The sequence below is a fragment of the Xyrauchen texanus genome, chromosome 40 (genome assembly GCF_025860055.1).
Source record: "Xyrauchen texanus isolate HMW12.3.18 chromosome 40, RBS_HiC_50CHRs, whole genome shotgun sequence".
NCBI classification, from domain to species: domain Eukaryota; kingdom Metazoa; phylum Chordata; class Actinopteri; order Cypriniformes; family Catostomidae; genus Xyrauchen; species Xyrauchen texanus.
The window spans coordinates 12,366,806-12,383,056 of NC_068315.1; the positions used below are offsets into that span (position 1 = coordinate 12,366,806).

At 36.7% G+C, this 16,251-nt stretch overlaps 1 protein-coding gene and 1 long non-coding RNA gene across 2 annotated transcripts in view; both read right to left on the reverse strand.

Annotated features, from left to right (window-relative positions):
* LOC127633569 (GDNF family receptor alpha-1-like) overlaps nt 1–2,557 on the reverse strand; it is a 33,311-nt gene extending 30,754 nt beyond the window's left edge. The window contains exons 1-3 of the mRNA XM_052112767.1: nt 1,895–2,557; nt 1,108–1,416; nt 727–810 (exon numbers count right to left, since the gene is read on the reverse strand). Coding sequence (XP_051968727.1) covers nt 727–810; nt 1,108–1,416; nt 1,895–1,955 — 454 coding nt within the window. The 5' untranslated portion in view covers nt 1,956–2,557. The remainder of the gene's footprint in view (nt 1–726; nt 811–1,107; nt 1,417–1,894) is intronic.
* Nucleotides 2,558–13,814: 11,257 nt separating this feature from the next.
* On the reverse strand, nt 13,815–16,036 carry LOC127633904 (uncharacterized). Its single transcript, XR_007969272.1, has 3 exons — nt 15,866–16,036; nt 14,367–14,437; nt 13,815–13,947 (listed from the first exon to the last, which is right to left on the reverse strand). It is a non-coding gene; the product is annotated as an uncharacterized LOC127633904 (long non-coding RNA).
* Between the last annotated feature and the right edge of the window lie 215 nt (nt 16,037–16,251).

The window sequence follows — 16,251 nt, forward strand, 5'->3', positions numbered from 1 at the left end:
CTCCATCAAAAGCACATGTTCTGCCAGTCCTTTATAGGAATGCATAAGGGATTGATTTTTTTAGAAGTCTCAATCAATCAAACTTGTACCACCATGACGGTTCCAAAGCACATTTTAGTGAATGACTAATTTAGATGGCTATTTAGGTGGGTCATTCTAAAAGTCACCTGGAATTTACATTCAAATGTATTAATTTGGCAGACACTTTTACCTATAGTGACTTGCAAGAGTCCCCGTCTGGGCAACAGAACCAGGCAGGATAAAACAATGCTATTTGACATGCTGAACATACAGACTGTAAACTCATGAGCTTGGTCAAGACTGTAAGTCTTGAACATTTAGCATATATTTAGGATCAACAGACAAAACAAACTATTTGCAATCATTATGAATTGACAGATATGTCCTTTTAAAGGTATAGTTCACTCAAAAATGAAATTTCTGTCATCATTTACTCTCCAAAACTGTATGATTTTCTTTTCTTTTTTCTTCTTCTCGTGAAACACTAAATAATTGTTAGGCGTATGCTAACCTAAGGTTAGTCACCTTTCACTTTCATTTAATCTTTTTTTTCCATACAATGAAAGGAATGGTAACCGAGGCTGTCATTCTGCCTAATATCTTCTTATCCACTGCAGAAATAAAGTCACAGGAATTTGGAACAACATGAGGGTGAGGTAATGATGACAGATTTTTAATTTTTAGGGAATGGACATTCCGACTTACCTGATATTATGGGAGCCAGACGGAAAATATCAGACAGACGGCTGTTTACTGGCTCATATGGCGAATCCTCCAACAAATCATTGGCTGGAAGATAAACACCAACAAACTACCAGTAAGATGGCATACTATCGTAGAAATAAATAGCAATCAAATAACAGTTAACCATTCAAAATGGGATTGTATGGAACCAGTATTTATTTTTTTACTTCATCCAGACATGGTTTTGACTGTTCTGAATGTTTTTATGCATATTTGCATTTTCAAAGTATAAAGTAGTCCATCTAAGTGAGAATAGGCTAAGTATAATTACACAGACTGGATTCTAATCATTACACAGACTGGATTCTAATCAACATGAGTTTCAATCAAGGATCAGCCCACCATGTAAACTCTGGTATATACTCCAGAAGATCCGCAGACAATTCTTCTCTTTCTTCATTCCTCTCCTGCACTTGCACTCGTACAGAGGACTTTGTTTCATGGACTCTATTGCGTTTCGGCACTCATCCTGTGCCTCGGGTTCAGCCAGCATGGTGAAGTTACTCGCTCTTCCGGCCACGCACTGTCTCATGGTTCGGTACTTGGTGCTGCAGCCGTACTTCCCCAAACACTGTTCATGAGCCCTGACGCAGTCCAGCCGAACCGATCGAGACTGTGCGATCACATATGCCTGCGAGAAGTGCATTAAATCTGTGTAGGGGAAAAAGACAAATTAAAGTGCTAACGAAAGGATAAATACAAACAAACAAAGAAAAAAAAAAATAAAAAAAATAAACGCGTTTGACATTACGACGTTCTAACTGTAAGGCTACGTAAGGTAATAAGACGTACACCAATAACTTTAATGTACCCAATTTAATCAACAAATAGAAAAAGAAAAAACAGACAAAAGAAAAACAACTTATTTGATGCAACAGATCTACACTATATATATATATATATATATATATATATATATATATATATATATATATATATATATATATATATATATATATATATATATTCATATAAAAGGTCAAATAATATACTAATGATAAAACAATAATTAAAATATATTAGAAAAATATGCATCGGAATTCTAATATAGTTTTCCTAAAGTTGTTACAGATCTAAGGCGAAAAAAAAAAACAAAAAAAAACCTGAGTACAAATTCATCTCAACTTACCAAGGAAAGGCAGCATTATCCAAAAAGTTACGAATATCATCGTCGCTTTATTCAGATGCATTCATAGAGCAGATAAATCGGTTAAATGCGATATAGCCTATAACAAATTTCCCGATAAATCCATTGCGCGTCAGCTGCGCGCTAGTGAGGAACAAGTGATCAGACATCATATACTGTACACATCCGGTCAGATTCGGCACTCCAACAAGCGCTCAGAGCTTCACTGATGGACCCACCACACGAGAAGAGAATAAAAACACCACTGACACAGAGAAAAATAGGATGAAATCACGACAAGTCTGTGCGTAAAGTTCAACCTCTAAATGTCTCCTTTATCATGTCTTCAGCATTGGTTCAATAGAACGCTTATTTGTTTTCTTAAGATAACGTGATCATTTCCAGAAACTATTAAAAGTTCAAGTCAGTTATTGCACATTTGATGCCAGAGTGCTGTTGTGCGCTCGTTTGGCCGACAATGTGCGCTCCGAAGTCCGACGTACGCACACTGATCTCTGCGTTGACGCTGTTTAAGGTATTGCGCATGTGCTCGTATTTCTGGTGAAGGTCGATCCTTTCGGCTCAACTGAAAAGTGAATATTCGCCGATTAGCACCATTAAGATCTTTAATTAACAGTTCCACCCCTTAATAAGAAAGAATGTCCAAGCAGAACGGAATCCACTGTGGCTATGACTTTGACAATGCAGTGTACCTGACACCACTGCAGCATTCGTCTTTAGACAGACTCTTTATTCTAACCCCATTCAGTCCATAGGGTTTCAACTTTGCGTAGTTACATGCTGGGAGCAATTATGACGTTATGTGAACGGCACGAGTGGATGCCACTGTTGCATGTAGGCAACTGATTCAAATGAAGCCATCATCTTTACCTGGTTGTTAAAGTTCCCCTTTCCCGTAGCGTATAAGCATCCCCTACTATCACATAACTGGATAAGATTATACGTTTGTATTTCTTACTTGACTGAATGGAAGAAATAGAGGGCTGGAGCGCCATCTGTGTGTTAAAAACCACTACAACAGTTGCCTTTTGAAACCCAAATAGAAAAGAAGGAAATTAATGTATGTATTAAAGAAATAAACAATCCCTGGATATCAGTTCTGGAAATCATAGAATCATGAATAAACTTTTAGTTTTTTGTCTAACCCTTAGAGATTGTTAATGTATTTTACCACTCCTTGAATTAAGCAACTGATTGTAAAAATCTTGATTTTTAAGCATATTTTGTTTTTGGGTTATTATGATTTTTTCTTCTTCTTCAGAAAACAATGGCAGTCAATGGGGAAAAAAATGATCAATCGACAGCATTTGAAGCATGATGTTGATTACTACGAAAATTTATTTTGACTAGTCCCTCCTTTTCTTTTCTTTAAATAAAAAGAAATAAAATAAAAAATCTGCAAATGTGGCCAAAGTGTAAAGGTTAAAATACTCACTGTTTTAAAATGACAGCCACAAACGTAAGCAATATGTGTGTTAACATGATTTTAGTGTGATAAAATTGCTTACTATCCTGTTCTGAGTAAAGTTTTATCCAATTTTACTGCTTCAATGCCATGACAATGTAACACCGTAAACCCTTAAACGACAGTAAAAACATCACTTGCAACAACTTAACATCTCAAATCATAAGCAAGTTTTAACAGAAGAATTCATGTAAATGTTTTTATAAAATGATAAGCCTCCCATTTCTGCCTTTAAACACTCCAAAAATTGGCCCCATTCACTTCCATTGTTAGTGCCTCACTGTAACCTAGATTTCTGCAGTTTTTTCAAAAAGGTGGGACGAGTCGAAATCTTTTTTGTGACAATCAACATAATTCCACAAATGCTGTCAATTGAGCTTAACTTGTAGTGAACCTAGAATATTCTTTATACTCATTTTATAATGCCTATTGTGTGACTTTATCAAGCTGTGACAGTGACGTTCAATATGCAATTTCCTCCACCAAAACGGTTGTTGTGATACAGTTCAAAGTGTCAGCTACTATGTGATTGTTTCATACCATGTTTAATAATATAAAATAAATAAATAGGTTGGCCCATATTTTTTAATTGCTGTAAACAAATGTTGTAATTCTGCCACTCTGGGTCTCTGAGGTTTCCAGCTCTAAGTTACATTTCTTACCTTCTTTGTCCCAAATATATTTTCAGGCTTTAAACTTCTTCTCTGCTGTTGTCCTGAGGCAATGCAATAGTGTACTACTGTATGCAGTATAAGCATTAGGCATTTTAATCCTTTGTGCATTATGATTATGTTCATTGGTTGTATAAATCATGCTTTGTACTGTTCATTTGTTCTGATTTCAAAACATTCAACATTTGTTCATCAAAAAAGCTTTTCATCAAAAGCAAAGCTTGCAAAAGCAAAACTAGTTCATTAAAATGACATACTCATCTGTAATTACCACAATCTAACCCTGATCCTAAAGCCACAAGATTTTATTTTACTCAGTCTCAAGTGACTTTAAGAACATTATTTCACTGATTGATTCATAAATGTTGAACCATTCATGTTTCCTCTCTGTATATTGTATAATAATAGATCCTCACTTGTTAACAAGCGTAAGTCATACCTAGATCAATTTCTTATGCATAATTCATTTTTTGAAACATGAAGAATTAATTACAAAACTCCAACATCATTAGCTAGCAATAGCTTGACGTGATAAGCAGCCAGACTAATGAGATTGCACATGCACATACTGAACTTGATTAGAAGCTCAATAAGTGATCAATACTCACCTTTAGATTGTGCACAAAAGACTAACCATCCAAGAATAGGTCTTTTGCATTTAATGTCATTTAATCAAATACACAGCCAGATGCCGACGGACAATGTGAGTAACAGCATCCTACAAATTATGCACCATTGATCCACACATTTTTTGCAGACAATTAACTTTACTTGAGACCTGGCAATAAATCCCTCTACGAGACAGAAAACATGCAGCTCAAACAGTTTATCTCAGCACTGAGTGCATTTTGCCTAATGTAATTGAAGGTATTTGTTTACGTTTTGTTAACCATATCTGACATAGATTTAGAGGAACTTATGAATTAGACATTTTTTAGTGCCACACTTTTGCTTTGTACATAAAGTGGCAGAAGTATATCAGGGGTGCATTTTCTAAATTAATGTAATATTAATGTAATTTTTGATAAGTGAATCTGTAATTTATGCAAGTCTTAACATACTGTTGTCAAAGGGAAATGCACATTAAGATCTCAATTTATGTGTTTTATGTGATATGTGAAGAGCATTGGTATAATTATACAAATAGTTTCCATGCCATGTAAAATCAATTTATGGGTAGATTGGCTGGTGGTGGTAGTAATTTAGACCAACGGATTGTTGTGGGAATTGTGTTGTGTTGATGCTGTTGTACAAACATGTATGTGTATTAACATATTAAAGCAATCTCATCAAACAGAGTGCTGTAGTGCATCTCCATTTAGCTAGTGTTAAAAGAAAAATCAATGGGAGATTTGTGGCAGGAAGTGCTGTATATTTTCTGTGGTCTTTTAGTCATTCATAGGGGGAGAGGTTTGTTCTGTTTCTACTGCACAAATCTTATTTCTCATTGGTTTGAGATCACAAGAATGGTGGTAGCTTTAAAACTCAACCTCCAAGAATAATTCCTAAGCATGGCTCTCATTTATCACACTTAGAAACACACATAGTATGAGATAAGCAATATTCTGGGGCAATCGATTGAGAGTAATTTGATCTGTGTCATCTGTGCATCTAATTGATTGCTAGTTTCAAAAGCTATATCGGTGTGTAAGCATATCCGTTCCGTGTAGATGCCATTTCTTTAGTTGATCTTCATTATAATATACTAATTAGCAGAGAAAGGAAATGGCATTCATTTTCCCCTTCACATGGCAAATGTGTTGTGTATGAACATTTGTCTTTGAAAAGCTATTGAACTTAATTAAACCACTTTTGACAAACAGTAATTACTGAATTTCATGGGTTCTTTTTACTCGATGAAAGTAGAGAAAATTGCGTCAGTTTCAGCCTCCCAGCTCATAGACTTCTCATTAAAGTTCTTTGAAAACTGTAAAGATCACCATGGTGGGGTTTGATTCAGTTAATCAAAATGAACTCAAAAGGCCAAGGAATGACATGCGATGCTTTTAGAAATTATTTTGAAGGACACTTCTTATTTTGTTACTGTTAATATTTTAAACACATATCCCCTTACAAAAACATTCAAAACACTCAAGAAACAAATTTTATTTAAAGGTATGTGCCGTCCAATTCACCAAAATTAAAATTAATTACATTACAGAAATTTCCCAGAAGTGGCTTCCATTAATTCACTCTCCCTCAAAGGATAAATAAAAAAAATTGTTGGTATCTTGACATTTCCTCCTATTCTACAACACCCACTTTAAAATTCTGGCCTTTTGGTCATTTCTTTGACAATAACCCCTCTTGTCTGCTTTCTCAAATTGGAAGCATGTCTTGATCTTAATATCTGGATTGTGCCTAATATTTCCAATTTTGTTGAAGAGGACAGAGCTATATATTTATCTTCATGAACTTATAAGTTTATCTTTGTAAAATGTATAATTTATAAGCCTTTTTATTTGTAACAACTTCATGTTATATCTCACTGACTCTTGAAATGGGACAAAACATTTTTTAAATAATTTTTTTAATTTTTAAATACTAAATTCATTTGAAATTGATATATTTGTAGACAAAGGTCTCATCTATCTTGCATCTTACTGTCATTTGTCTCAACTTTGTCAGACACACCATGACGTGTGCTATTTTAATTTGATTCATCCAACAAGTGTAAAGTCTTTAATTATCTGATAATATTGTTCAGTAAAAGAGTTAAGTGATAAAATACATTCAATATATATATATATATATATATATATATATATATACACTGTAAAATCCAATTAGTTCAGCTTACTTGAAAAAAGCATGCAAACCGATTGCACTTAAAAAACTAAGTACAGTGGAATAGGTATTACGTGTTGTAGTAACAAATCCTTGTTTAGTATAGTAAACTTACTCTTGAGTTTAAGTTACTAAAAAAAATGTGTGCAGTGTACTTGACAATTTACTTAAGATGTACTCCTGACTTAGTATAGACTACACAGAATTACTATTTCAAACAACTAAGTAATACCATGTGAACTTTGCTTTGTGTGTACTCTAAACACAATTATTTAAGTTGGGCTAACTAATGTGACAATTCTTGCAACTTAGAATTTCTTGTTTTTAGTTACTTGAAGAGCGTATTTGATAGTAACTCTTACTTCTGTAAATTAAGCACTTCATACATTCATTTTACCTTTTTCAATTTACAGTAATCAATTGACATTGAGATTGTTATTATTCAGAATAACAATCTCAAACACCAAATGCTCACCTATATGTGAACTCTGTTCTGCAAACTCACTATGTGTCACATAAATGTACCAGGAAGTATCATAAAATAGGAATATTTAACACACAACCACATTATACTTGAAACAGGTTTATTCTTTGAAACTTAACCATTGGTATTTATTTTCCAATGTTAAAATCAAAGTACTAAAACCTTTTGAATCTGGTATAAAGTATGCATTACCTTGACATTTATTCTGATTATATTTTATCATCTTATTGGTACAGATAAACCTTGTTATTTCAAATCAATCAAATTTTAGGCAGGATTTCAGGATTTTGACTTCTTGACTTGGCCGATAAGTAATTGAATTTTTTTTTAACCGTATTATTTATAGGAGTATGAATTTTTGAGAAATATACTTGATTTTATGAGTGTATCCTGTACAGAGATGTTTACTGGGAAAACAGTCAAATCTGTACTTTAGATAGCTGATAGAGATACTAATTGGTTTTGAAGAGATTAAAATGTTAGTCATTACTATACTATCAGTACCACTTGAAGACAAAATTCAGACTAAACTGATCAATGTCAAGGTATTAGCGCCAACCCCAGAATATGTCTTCTCACAAAACCAGACACACTTATTACACTGTACTTTTGAAGATTTTTTTTATTTTTATATTTTATGGCAGAGTGAAAGCAACACCCAGGGGTGTGAACAACAGACTCTGTTGGACAGAGTGTTTGCCTATCTGCACATATACATCGGTACCAAAATTGTTCTTCAATAATCTTCCAATAAAATACAGTACATAAAACTTTCTTTTGTGGAAAAACTATTCCAACTCTGACCTTTTATTTAACAATCCTGAACAACTGCTTTGCTTTTGTAATAACAATAAAGTTTAAAGAACAAACTTGGCAAAGAATGAACTGCTGACAAGGACAAGTGACATCCAGTTAGTGTACAAAAATGACAGGGTAATAACAATGCCAACAGATCTCACACATGTATGAATGAACTGCAGCCTCTAAATGTAACTTGCTGATGAACCCAGTGGCTGATATAAAACAATATGAAAGGAGTGCCTTAATTTAGTTTAAGGAACACGTCGACTTTTGGGACTTTAGCTTATTCATCGTATCTCCCAGAGTTAGAAAAGTCCATACATACCCTTTTCATCTCCATAGTCACGTAACTCTGTCTGACGCAACTGCTAGTCTAGCTTAGCACAAAGACTAGTAATGGCTTCGCTAGCATGCTGCTCCCAATACAAATTGTGATTTGACTATACAAATCACAACATTTAAATTGGAAAATGTTGGCGTTATGTTGTGATTTATTGGGAGCAGTATGCTAGCTGAAGCCATTTACTTCCAGTCTTTGTGCTAAGCTAGGCTAGCGTGTGTGCATCAGACAGAGTTACGGACGCACAGAGATGAAAATGGTATCTATGGACTTATCTAACTCTGGGGATACGGTGAATAAGCTAAAGTCCCAAAAAGTCGGCGTGTTCCTTTAACAATTAAAAGCAACTGGACCCACTTTCATAAACAAATGAGATTGTATGCCAAATGTCACTCTTGAATTTTACCATTCTAACTCAACAGGAGATTTTTAAGACTTTGAAGTTTGGGGGAGTTTGTTCTCTCCCAGGCCAAGCATCACTGCTGAATAAAACCAAACGTGTTTTTCATTGGTTTTGGGTAGTCCAAGTGTAGCGCATATGAGACGCTCCAAACAAGAGGCAAAGTGCTTGAGGTAGGTTCTCGAGATTGTCCATTACAATACCTCCTTCCACAATGATGGCAGTAGACAACGGGTCAAGATGGAGATGATTTGGAGAGAGGGGCGATCTTCACTGATGACAGTCAGCAAGCCTACAGATACCTGAGCCCAGGCCTCATTACTGTCAGAATCCTGTATACAACCAAAGAAAAACAACATTACAACAGGTAAATGTTGATGGACATTATCAATTGTCATCAAGTCATCTGTCCTGCCAACACTTCCCTCCAGCCTATTTTTATTTAAGTTTTCACTTTACACCCAGCTTAATAACATGAATAAAATTAAGCTCTGATGTCTGTCCTGATATACAACTTATTCAGATGTTATTGCTGTTACAGCTAGTGTATGTGAGGGAGAGAAATGTTCTACCTCTTGTGCAAAACCCACAATTGCAGCATGACAAGTGGGTTGTTGTGTTGTTGTTTTTATCTCGTCTGAATCTTAAATATGCAAAAGTTGTATTTCTATAATTTCACAGGAGCTAGGCTGGTAGCATCACCCTGCTGGTATACACTGAACTGTCACAGCATGCAGCCCATCTTTGTTCTGAAATCACAGTGATATACAGTATGTGCTCCTTTAAGATGTGAGAACTTACAAAGCAGGTGCTGTAGAATGTACTGGAGTCATCACCAAGCAGAACAGAGATGCCTTGGAGAACAAGGGTACGCACTGCTGTCACATCTGGTTTCTAGAAGTGGATAGAACAAATAAAGTTGAAGATTATGCAACATTCAAAAGTTACAATACAAAAACACATTTTTAAAAGTGTATATGAAAAAGGTGCCACCATGTATGCTTAACAGTGCAGAGAACAGTTGCCAATTGGAGTAGTTATTTAATCTAATCCACAGCAAAAACTTAATAAGTCTATAGTAGACTGACCCTTGAATCAATTTGTTGCACAATTTCAGCCAGTTTCTCTCCAACACATCCTTTCTTGGACTTGAAAATTGCAAGAAAGCGTGGTGTGTAGCGGTCAATAGCACCAAAAAAGTCACTATTCAAGTTAGTCGCAGCTATCCTGTTGAACTCAGCAAACACCTACAAGACACAGGAAAGAAATGTGAGTGAGTAGACTGGCTTGAGCCAGTTTGGAAATTTTGGAAAACCTTTGGTTACCAGTCCTAAAACCTAAATACACACTATGTCATGAAAAAGAAAAAGAAAAAAACATAAATATCAGTACGTACTTGTCTTTCTGTAAAAAGGGCTGGCCAGCTCCTTCAGGGTTTTCACTGGAAGTTCAGCCTCCACAATCTCCCGTCTCCAGCAGTGGGAAGGTCTGGTCCATCTTAGATGCAATGACAGTTCCACTGGGATTCCGCTTTTTCATTTCTTCAACCAGGAGCTTTCTTTCAGCCTCTAGTCCATCTTCATTCTGCCCCTCAGGGAGGTCTGGTAAGTAATTGACCTCAAACCTTTTTGGTCTTTTGAGGCCTTTTGATGCCATTTCCGGGCACCTTTTTTCCCCGATTTATAGCAATCTCTGCACACCCAGCTTTTCTCAGTTTAGTGCGATAGTTCCCCATTTTGTATGTCAAGCTATTCTTCCAGCCAGAACACCCATCTGGCGAGCCTGGTTCCGGTCAGGCAGGGATGTTTTCTTATGAGCCCAATGCTACAGAATGGCATCTATCTTCATTTGGATAAGCATCAAATTTGTAGATTGCTTCAGCAAGCTTCTCCAAAATACCATGCTTCATGTCTCTTGGTACATTCAGGTAAGTTTGGTCTTTTAAAAACAGAAGATTAGCCTGTCTCAATCTGAATTCCACGTCAACTGAGAAGTTTGGAATGTCGAAAAACTCTGGCCATTGCTCTTGTCTTGCTGATGACGATGAGCTGTATGTTGACAGAATCTCTGTATCATCTGAGACATTTGAGACATCAGAAATGGTGGAGGTGGAAGCAGGTACCAGTGTCAGTGTCACAAATGGAATGACCTTCACAGTTGCTTTTGTAGCTGGCAAGTCTTCTATGTCATTAAGGTTGCAGAGGGAATAACCAAAGTCAGGGTCTTCATACATAAGATTAAAGTCATCCTGCAGCTTGCATTTATCTTTAATTTTTATCTTCAGCTCTTCAATCGTTTCTGGTTTTCCATCCAGTGACACTTTGAGTATGTCCTCTTCATTTTTGATGATTCTTAGTTTATAGCTTCCCATGGTCCTAGACAGAGAGAAGATCACATTAGTACCCATTCCACTTAATGTCATTCAGCATATAATGTAACGCTTTAGTGTCACATACACATTGCCTTTCACTCTATAGGAAGATAAGGGAAAAACATCATTCAGTTCGGAAAGCTGGGTGACTGTGAGAGACCCTCCCCACTGCACCACAACTCATAAGCACGTAAATGTTCAACATACCATGAGGTCAAAAGCCTGCTGACTAGCAGGATTTCTGTGTTGATAACAACAATATGCGTAATTTGCTGGAACTCTGGGAGACCCGAGCAACATCCAACTGAAATGATCATATCTGCACTGTACTTTACACCGTGAACACAAGCAGAAGATGCAACCAGCACTGTACTTTGATTGCCGTTTCGCTGATGTAGTGAGTGCTGAACATTTTCAGGGAAAGATGTAATCATAGCTGACCTCACTTTATCAATTTCCACAGAAGGCTTAAAGAATGACGCAGAATCCAAATGGAAGGCCATCATCTTCTGGTGTCTTACGGCCAAGGTGTGTGCTACATTCTTGAAATTACGAGTGTCATGCACAACCTGTTTGAAAATTTTGTGCTTCCCTTCAAAACGCATTGTCCACACATCAACTAGTGGGCCAAAGGTTTTTATCATTTGAGGGTAATGTTCAATAAAATGATGCTTTGGACCGAAGTTTGTAGGTCGGAAAAGTTTGCTGCAGTAACTCTCTATGTTCTGAGATTTTGCAAACCAGAAAGTGTATTAACTCTTCAGTAAAGTGCGATGACATTACTATTTCTAGTATATCTTTTAGAAGCATCAGTATCTCCCATGATGGGTCTCCTTCGGGGATATTATGGCCTATCATCAATGGAAGCATCCTTAGGAGAGCCCAGTTTTCATGGCCGTTGCCCCCAATGGATCCCTTAGAAATGAAGGTCTTTGGAATGATCTGTGGTTGGTCAGCTTTATCTGAGAATGTGAAAGGAAACTGTTTAATAGCCTTATTCAATGAGTCCAAAGAAACATGCTTCTTGACCATCAAATCATGAAGACAAAGAGACATTTCTGCTGGTACTATACCCTCTAAAAAGTCATGCAGAATGTCAGGTGGAAAACCATCCACCACATGAAAGTGTTTCAAGTTTCCATTCAGTGGACACCCTCTTTTTACGCCATGACGCCTGGCCGTAGTTTGGTCATGTATAACCTCTTGCACATGTCGGTCATGGTCCTCTCTTGTCCTTGGCTGGTGTAGACCTGATCTGACCTCCTTATCCTGCACGCCATCTTGTTTACACATACAAAACCGACAAAAGAGATCTGCTGCAAAACTCTCATGGAATCCTGCCAAACTGTGAGCCCCCAAGTTGTCCGCTGCTACATACAATACAGTGCCTTTAACACTTTCTGCTAGCTGTTCAACATACACACCATGTTCCTCAAGAGTGACAAGATCCTGGATGAGAGGACGAAGAACATCTGCATAGCCATGTTCTTTCACAGTCTTGACCTTACATAAAAGTGCAAGTTGTATAGAGTGAAGAGCTGATCGATATTTGGAGTCAAGATTAGCAAGTACCCAATATACTGCACATAGTTTGTGTTTTTTCTTGGATGTTCCCAGTGGATTCGCAACCTCAAAATCATCTATATATAACCCAAGAGCGATCCTAAATTCTTCCACATTCAAAAGAACATTTTCTTTAAAACGAGAGCCATCTCTGAATGAGTGGTATCCTTCCGGTGAAGCACCACATTCTACATGCAGCGCCTTATCCAAAACATCCTTATTGCTTAACAAAGCCTGCAACATTTTCAGTATGGGGACATATACAACAGAACTATCTCTGTCAAGACGAAACTCAACTGGCATAACGAGAGGAAATTCTTGCTGTATATAAGATGCTCTCCTGCTAGCTGTTGACAAGGATCCTCCTGTAGAAGTGAATTTCAGCAGGACATTCGTTTGTGAAACTGCATTTACAACGTCACTAACTATGGAATTATCCACATCACCACAATGCTGACTGATAATCTCCTGGACTTTACTTTGAAGTAATGGCTGTGAAAGTAAGTGGATCTGATTGATCTGCTGAATAATTTCTTGTGTAGCACTTTCTGATGTATGCAGGATTGTTTGCATTTTCAAAAACAGAGAAGCAAGGTTACGTTCAAGCTGACTTTCCAAGTCCTTTATGTCACATACAGACTCTTCATACTCACACTCCATGTCATCCTGTGAGGAAACATCTTTCTCCACTTCAGTCAACTGATCTTGATGTTCAATGTTTGATATTATTCCAGTTTTAAAATGTGTTGTAGCACTCCCTCTGTGTACCCTACTTTTGTGTGCATTAAATGTTGAATACACATTGCTGTAAAACTCACACCCTTCAGTATGGACACAGAACTCTCTGCTTAAGTTTTAAATGGCTGCGCAAGTGTGTGAAAAAATCTGCTTCCGTGCAGGGCTCTATGTATTCACATAATTGGCAGTGAAATACAGCTGTGGGTTTACTTGCTTGTCCAATGTCTGATTGACAGTGCCAAACAGATAAGTGCACTTTGAGTGCATTAAAAGATTTGAAAGTGCATAAGCAATCGTGATGAAGACATGGTATTGGTTGTTGCCGAGTAAAGCCTCCATGTTTTAGGCGATAGTGTTTCAACAACTGTCCTCTTTTGTCTGTAGAAAAAATACACTGCTTACAGGTCCACTGCATCTGCAAGAAATTATTGTAAGTGGAAATTTTAGGTGTAAGTTGTAAGTCTTCGGTCGTCTTATGTGCATGTGTTCAATCGCACAGACTTCACTCGGTTAAAAACTTGAGATGACGCTACAAGTCGCGGTAGATATTTTACAAGCACGGACTAGGTGACTTTAAAGTAGCATTGAACACACAGGGTGCAGATGTTGGTTTCGGTTGTTTGATAGGCTGTGTCATTGACAAGGAAGGAAGATTTGCAGGCTGATCAACATCCCGCCCCTCCTGTGACCCATGGTTTGACTATATTGATGTTTTTCCACTGCATGGTACGGTACGGCTCCACCTCTGTGGTACCACCTCTGTTTAGGTGGTACCACAGAGTATATATATATATATATTATATAATATCCTCCAAAATGTTGTCTACTTCTTACCTCCAGTGTACTCCAGCCCGCACTGACAAAGCAGCTGTGAAGAGCCCTCAAGGCAGTTGTCACAAGCACTTCTGTAAAGGACAAAGAATGTCTTAGTTAAAAGAAAGCTCCACTTACAGTCATGTGATTTGTAGATTAAAGACACATGTGTATACTTTAAAAGCATTACAGAAAATTGCTTGTTTTCCAATATAAATATAAAAAGTATTAATTACAGCAATATTAGCAACCACATTTACTTAAAGAAATAATAGTACTTGTTGGAAAGAAAGTGTTGGTTTGTGACTAGCTTTATACTAAAAAACGTTTAAAGTACATTCTGATAAATCAGTGCATTAGCAGCATTTTATTTAAATTATTTGATCTTCAAGACTTTTGCAAGAGTCACAAGATAAATCTGAACCTGTGCTACGAGATGATAATTTTTAGAGGAAAGAAGAAAGTATAATTCAGACGTTTCATACATAAACCACAACGTTTCTTTCATCTATTTTACACACAAGTTTGCAATAGATTAAACAGAAACTAGTAGTAAAGTTACTTATGTTCTCTTAATCGTCCGACAAATATGGCTGCAAACTGTGTAGCCTAGCTTACAAAAAGCCCCAGTCCATCCAGAAAAACGCGATTAGCGATCGCATGATTCAAAGCATTAGGCTATCAGCCAAAGTCCGCATTTTTTTTCAAATACGACGCATAAATTAAAGATTTCCGCGCAAAATATGCAGAGCTTGCATGATTTCATAATCCCCACATTTTCGTTGCAAAAAAGTCACATATATCTTAGCAGAAAGTTGAAAAATGTTGCGTTTGTTCCACAAAAGCAGTCTCCTCTTCACCTTCATCCTTTCACCTGTTGCCATGGGAACGTTCTGAGGTGACGAAATTTTTTGCTAGTTCCCACAATTTTATCGCATAAAACTGCATAAATAGCCCGCATATTCAAGGTTTTTTGTCCGCAACAATCACCAATAATCTCCGCGTTTTTCTGGAAGGACGGATGCAGCAAATGTAATCGATAGGCCAACATTAATTTGTTACTCGGATATGTCTGTGTTGTTAATACCCAACATTCGACCAAAATACATTATCAACTCGGGGAAAACTAAAATTAACTGTATAGCTACTACATTAACAATGTGAGTATTTCTACTTTCAGTTAAAATAGATTTTCAAACGTGGCAATTTTTCAAAATGCCGCCTAAAATATGCCCGAACAAGTGCTCTGCCCGTTCAAATAAAAACAAAACAAAAAAAAAACAACTTTATTATCTATCAACCAGTGTTAGAAATGTGTCTTTGGTTAAAAGGGATCACATATCACACACACATCACAATTTAAAATTGTTACAAGGAAAAAAAGTAAGTTAGGCCTGCCTTAGGCTACACTATGTAAAACAATAAAGGTTTGTGAATGTTTAACAAAAGCTAATGTGGAGGCAGCGGACAGAAACACAAATTCACACACAAATATTAACCTAATTCGTTTGAAAACTTACCTTATTATTCGACAAGCGATGAAATCATTAACTTTTCAGCAAATGCGTCAGCACAGTCCGACAGGCACCACTGTGGTCTTGAGCACGAGACTAACCGTTGGTGACTTCTACTGAGCATGCTCACACCCAGCCCTGCTTGTTCTTCGGTTGAGTTCCAAATAGTCGCTCTAAGCAAGTTAAGATAACTTCAACAAAGTTATATTCAATCAAAACAATAAGTAAATAGCTTATTTCACCATGCAATTAACCGTTACTTTGTAATTATTCACAACCGACTACAGTTAACTCATTTATGCAAGTTATGACAACTATTGGAATTTACAGTGTAGGTTGAGTTCCAAATAGTCGCTCTAAGCAAGTTAAGATAACTTCAACAAAGTTATATT